This window comes from Conger conger, chromosome 11 (genome assembly GCF_963514075.1).
Source record: "Conger conger chromosome 11, fConCon1.1, whole genome shotgun sequence".
Lineage (NCBI taxonomy): Eukaryota > Metazoa > Chordata > Actinopteri > Anguilliformes > Congridae > Conger > Conger conger.
The window spans coordinates 46411991-46418019 of NC_083770.1; the positions used below are offsets into that span (position 1 = coordinate 46411991).

Here is a 6029-nt window from a genome sequence, read left to right on the forward strand (position 1 = left end):
TCCAAGAGACACAGAGATGATGACTTTACACGACTGCAAAGAGGAAGTGGCGTTTAGAGAGTGCGGCACGGGGCAGCAGACAGCAGCTCTCGCCCCCCCCCCCCCCCCCAGCACGCACAGCTGAGAGAGCGTGGTCTTCCACCCAGACCGTGAGGAGCTGCAGGGCTCCAGCGATTCCCTTATCACCTGAAATAGGCTACCACCAGCGGTCCAAGGCCAAGACACCAGATGAGGCCAATAAACTGCGCAGTCGACTGCTTCTAGTGATGACTTGCGTCCTGATTCATTTCACGAATGAAGTCCCTATTTATTTACGTCATTTATTATTGTCATCAAGAGCTTGCTCTGTGGGCTTCTAGGCCTAGCACTGAGGACCACTGTATTAAGAGAGAACGGGCAACAACTCCCATCTTCTTCTGTCACAAGGACAAGACCGCTCCTCTCCCTTTTGTGTGAATCTGCATCGGCGTGGGGTGTTGAAGCAGCGCAGGTGAACAGGTGTGTCTATTCACGTGCCTTCAACAGCAGGCCTACATATGTCAGAGACACTGAGGTACCGCTTTACTGCACAATAGCTTCATGATTACAGAACAAGCACTCCATCCAACCGCATGCAACCGCATGCATATCGTTTAGAGCACTGGCTCAATGCAGAGTGTACATAATGAGGCATGTAAATGGTAAATGGTGGCATTTATATAGCGCCTTTATCCAAAGTGCTGTAAAATTGATGCTTCTCATTCACCCATTCATGCACACACTCACACACCAACGGTGATTGGCCGCCATGCAAGGCACCAACCAACTCGTCAGGAGCATTTAGGGGTTAGGTGTCTTGCTCAGGCACACTTCGACACAGCCTGGGGCGGGGGATTGAACCGGCAACCCTCCCACTGCTAGACAACTGCTTTTAGAACCTGAGCCAACGTCGCCAATGTCACGTGTCAATGTCACTGACGCTTTCGACACTCGTCCTCACTTCAAATGACGCCTGGTCATTTAATGAAAACAGGTTCTGCAGTCAAGGCAGTGTGTATCATTATCACCATCTTATGATACGCAGCGTATAAACCCGCCCTATTCCATATCAATCGTCTCTATGGGAACAAAACAACTAGGTGCGGGCGCGCTGCCAATTTCTATGTTCCTGTGCAGTTGGGGGCAATCTAGCGATTCACTGGTTCGTAATACTGCGCACACATAGTAGGTATTCAGCAATCATCAATACCCAACGGTCTGAGAGTTAACCTGTCCACTGTATTACTGGTCTATTGATCGTACATCGTCCTTCGGCTAGTTAAGAGTGCTCCTCATGCCATAGCTTACATGTAAAGATTTTGCTCGAGTAATCAATGTGATCAATAAACATTCCATTCTAATGAAAACACAATCTGGGCTATTTTACACAACCAAAATCAATTTCAGTAGCGCATATCTTTCAGACGAACTAATAGTTTTGTCTACATACTAAGATTATATTGCCCATCACATTATTTGCTATGACGCTTTTAGTAGTACCCTGTAATTGGTTGAATTGCCTTACGTTTACCATTCACGGTTTTTGTGTTGCATAGTATTTTTCCACTGCTATTCTCTGGGGGTTGTTTCTTTTTTGTTTTGTCTGTGACATTACTACATCGCAATTAGCCTACATTTACTTTCCACGTTCTGATTGTAATCACTGCTTTGTAACAATCCCGTCACAATGCATCATCGTGTCAGTGACCGTTTTCCAGTCTTTCATGATGTTTCCTGTAACTGTATGCAACTATTTCAATTCATTGTAATTCACTGTAATCCTTGCGATCACATTCCAGTGTTTTACTGTGACCATTCAAATAAAAAGTATGATAGGTCTAGCCTGGATGAGATGGTTTCAATGTTGATAACTTGGTGTGTGTGTGTGTGTGTGTGTGTGTGTGTGTGTGTGTGTGTGTGTGTGTGTGTGTGTGAGAACAAATCAAATGGATACCAATGTCCTATACGTGATTGTAAACTCAGGGCAGTTACAATTATGCTAATTAAGATTAGAAATGAAAGGCTGAAAACTGAAATTGTTCACAAACGACTTCAACATGTTTTTGCATTTGTGCAACTTTACTGAACTCCCCTACCGATGTACCAACCTTTTTTAAACTCTTCCAGCATGGAATCCAACTTGGTATCGTGAAAGACAAAATGCACGGGGTGATTGTAGAACTTGGTGATCGTTTTTAGCGTCGTACTGTCGTCAGGGTCCACGAACGCCAGGTCCTTGACAAAGAGAATATCCACGATGTTGGAGCGCTCGTCATCGAAGACCGGGATGCGCGTATAACCGCTCTCCATAATCTCGGACATGGTGTTGAAGTCAAGCACCGCGTCGCTGTGGATCATGAAACAGTTACCCAGAGGAGTCATAACGTCCTCCACGGTCTTAGTACGGAGCTCAAGAGCTCCTTGGATCATGTTGAGCTCTTCTTTAACCAAGTCGTTGTACGGTTCTGTCACTTTGAGCATCTCCACGAGCTTCTCGCGGTTGTACACGGTGCCAATCTCCTGGCCTAACACACAGTCTAGGAGTCTGCTAATTGGATACGACAGTGGGAAGGTGAGCAGCATGAACAACTTGGTCACAAGGATAGTGTTGGCCCCCACTGCCAAACCGTGGCGAGAACACAACGCCTGGGGCACGATCTCGCCGAAGATAACGATGCCAATCGTGGAGGCGACCACCGCGCCAAGGCCGGAGCCGATGAGGTCATCCAACAGGATTGTGAGAGTGGTATTTACCAACACATTGCCGAGCAAAAGGGAACACAGCAGGTAGTTCCCTTTCCTGCGAATGGGCTCAATTTTGCGTGCGTACTTCTTCTCCTTCTCGGTACCACAACTCTGAACGATGCGAAGCTCCATTGGGTCAAGGGCCATCAGCCCCAGATTCAGTCCGCTGAACATGCCTGACAGCACCAGGAGAAATGCGATGAGGATGATCTGCAGCCACATCGGCAGAAGGGACGGCTTCTCCTCCACCACCCGGAGCCGGCCGTCCGTCTCACCCAGCAGGTACCACTTGTCTTCCGGGCTTTGCCTGACGCACAAGCCATACTCCTTGTGCGGCTCGCTCTTGCGGAGCGGTTTAATGTTTACACTCAGCACTCCGGTAGTGCCCTGGTTGCTCGCGTTCATGTGACGGCCGAGTACGAAGTCTTTCGTGAAGTCGGCGCAAGTCCTGTTGAAAATTTCATTTTCGTTATCCTCGTCACTCCGTTCCGTGAACCTGATCTGTGAAGAGGTGTTCGAGTTGATCTGCAGCCCATAAAACCTGAGCAGGATCTTGCTCTCCTCAGTTACCTGGATGACCCCGTCATCAGTCGTTATCGCTGGCTTGTCGCTTCTTTCCAGTCTCATGCCAAAGATCTTGCTGTTACTGACCTCCACTCCCGCTGCCTCCGTTCGACCGGCTACTGCGCTCCAGAGAAAAATGATTAAAGTTAGAATATACCCCTGTCCACTCCAGTCTGTCGCCATGTTTGTTTCACTCTCTGCGAGACGGGAGCTGACGTCACCTACTCATTGCACATAGCCAGCCCCTCATTAACATAATACCTCCCTCTGGGACGCCCACCAGAAACGTCAACTAATGAGGAAGCGTTTTCCTGCTTCCTGTAATTTAAGGAGGACTGTGACTCGTCTTAAGGTGGACAACGGGATATGGAGATGTAGGATGTTTACAACGTTAACATATTTAAGTGCACCAAACTTTTCGTGGAAAGTAGGTAATCATAGCTACCGTATACAGATGTTATTAGACAGACGTTAGTGGGAGCTTTAGATTTAAGGTGAAAATAAAACCTAGCATACTCAATATCCCCCTGCAACCAATCCTACCCTGCTGAAAATAAGAGCTCAAGCTAGGTTTTGAAACAGCTGGCAGCTGGTTGACTAGTTCAGATCAGCTCCCAGCTCGACATAGTTTAGCTCGTTGACCAGTTCAGAACTAGCCCCCCAACTTGACATCAACATTCAAGCTATGTTTGTCAAACAGCCAGTTGCTGGTTGACCAGCTCATACCCAGCTAGACCAGCTTATGACCACCTTGGCCAGCTCTATTTTCAAGCTGGTCAAGCTGGCATAGCTGGATTTTACACCAGGGTAGTTACCTATATGCAATTTTACTTGTAACATACACTTGCAACTATGTGCTAGACAAAATATGTGGCGTTGGCTCTCATCAGCATGATGCATCATGTAGCTCTGACTTATGGCACAACAAGCCCTGCAGACCTTGTTGGTAAACATTACATCATCAGATACCGAGCTCCCTCTGATTGGTTGGCGATGAGATCATTGTAGTTCAGCTATGTAGATGCAGTTAATTAACTAAGTGGGCGACAGCTATTGCTACTGGCTGACCGTGTGCTTTACAGAAATATTTTTAGAAAACCCAAACCCTTCGCAAAACTTGCTCATGGTTCTCAAGGTAAAAACAAAAACAACATTCAGTAAATTCAAGAGACATGCATACACTTGCTAATCTTTTTTGCTATCCCACATTAATCTTTCAAATTTGTTTTGTTTATTTAGAGATCCATGTTCTGCAATTGAGTCATTCCTCCCGGGTTCATACAAAAAGCTACAAATACAGGGAGTAGTGTTTCCTCGTGACAGAACTGGCATCATGTAGAATGAGTGTACATAGTGAATTGGCACACGCAGCACTTGTCCCACATTCACTGTCTCTTGCAGCTGAGTTCACCGCACTGTAATCCGACTGCGTCTAATATACACTGCCAAAAAACAACAACAACACCCACTTCTGAAACACCGCTGTACACGATATTAAAAAGTGTAAATGAAATGGCATTCTGGGAATGCCGATCATTGTTATTCCCCAGGTGAATACACACCGGAGGAATGCGCCGCATTTGTAAATGACACAGCCATTCCAGTGAAGCACAGCGGTTTCTGTACATGACATGTGTGACATGCCCCTTCGCCCCTGGGCTCCTGTCCGAGCCCTGCCAGGGCACCAGAGACTAAAAAGGGATTTCTTGGAACAGAAACCGCAATGTGAAGTATGCTTCCAGTGCCACATAAACCACAGGGATGCAATCACAGTGTGCGGGATCTTTTGCCATGGATGCCAGGCCTGGTTAGTTAAGTACACTACTCACTGAAGATAAACATGTTGATTGACACATTCACAGCTAGCTTTGCATGCTGAACAGAATGAAGCACAATGACTTATGGTGTAGCCTCACGGTACAACACCAATTCAGAATATGTCATAATTATTTGCGATAATACAGGAATCATGTGCGTACAAAGATTTGTTGTAAGTTCAAAGTTTTACAACAAGTACAAAGTACAAAACCTGCAAAGGCAGGTACTGCAACAGGCCAAAAAATCCGGAAATGAATCAATGGACATGTCTGCCCATGGAATAATATTTGCATTTCAAGACGCTTTTTTGAATAACATTCAGTTTATTCTGACAGTGATCGCAGAGACCACGAATCGCTGACCTTCGGTCAGTTCAGATTGGAGTTTGAGGATCGCTTTGCGGTTTATATTTTATGGTGCTTGGTGCGTCTTTTCACCCACCGTTCAGTGCTCATGCAGCGCCCTCTTGTGTCTATAGCAGGAATTACCTGCTTTACTTCCTGTGAAGTTTTTTTTCCGGTGAATTATTTTCCAACTTTTGATACCTTTGTATATTCCCAAATTTCAGGATTTCCATTGTACATTGGTGCCTCCCACCACCACCACCACCACCACCACTTGATCTTAGGCTTTCTATAACATCTGACCATTTCTATTTCCTGTACCTTTCCTGTCTCTTGGCTTTGTTTCCTCAAGGGTCAGCAGTAGATAGAATAAAATAAAAAGTTTCTGGTGCAGAAGAGAAATGCTTTAAAGTCTGATATCATGTTTTTGACCAAGCCAGGCCTTCCTTTACAGGTGAAGCTAACGCTGAGTACTGCACTTGCTAAAACTTGCTAAAATACCACCTCTACCTGGAACCTGCCCTGAACATCCATTAATTT

At 45.9% G+C, this 6029-nt stretch overlaps 1 protein-coding gene across 1 annotated transcript in view; it reads right to left on the reverse strand.

Moving 5' to 3' along the window:
- Positions 1–3515, reverse strand: part of LOC133141182 (metal transporter CNNM4-like) — a 31011-nt gene extending 27496 nt beyond the window's left edge. Inside the window, exon 1 of the mRNA XM_061261619.1 lies at positions 2127–3515. Within this exon, the coding sequence (XP_061117603.1) occupies positions 2127–3510 (1384 nt within the window). The 5' untranslated portion in view covers positions 3511–3515. The remainder of the gene's footprint in view (positions 1–2126) is intronic.
- Positions 3516–6029: the final 2514 nt, after the last annotated feature.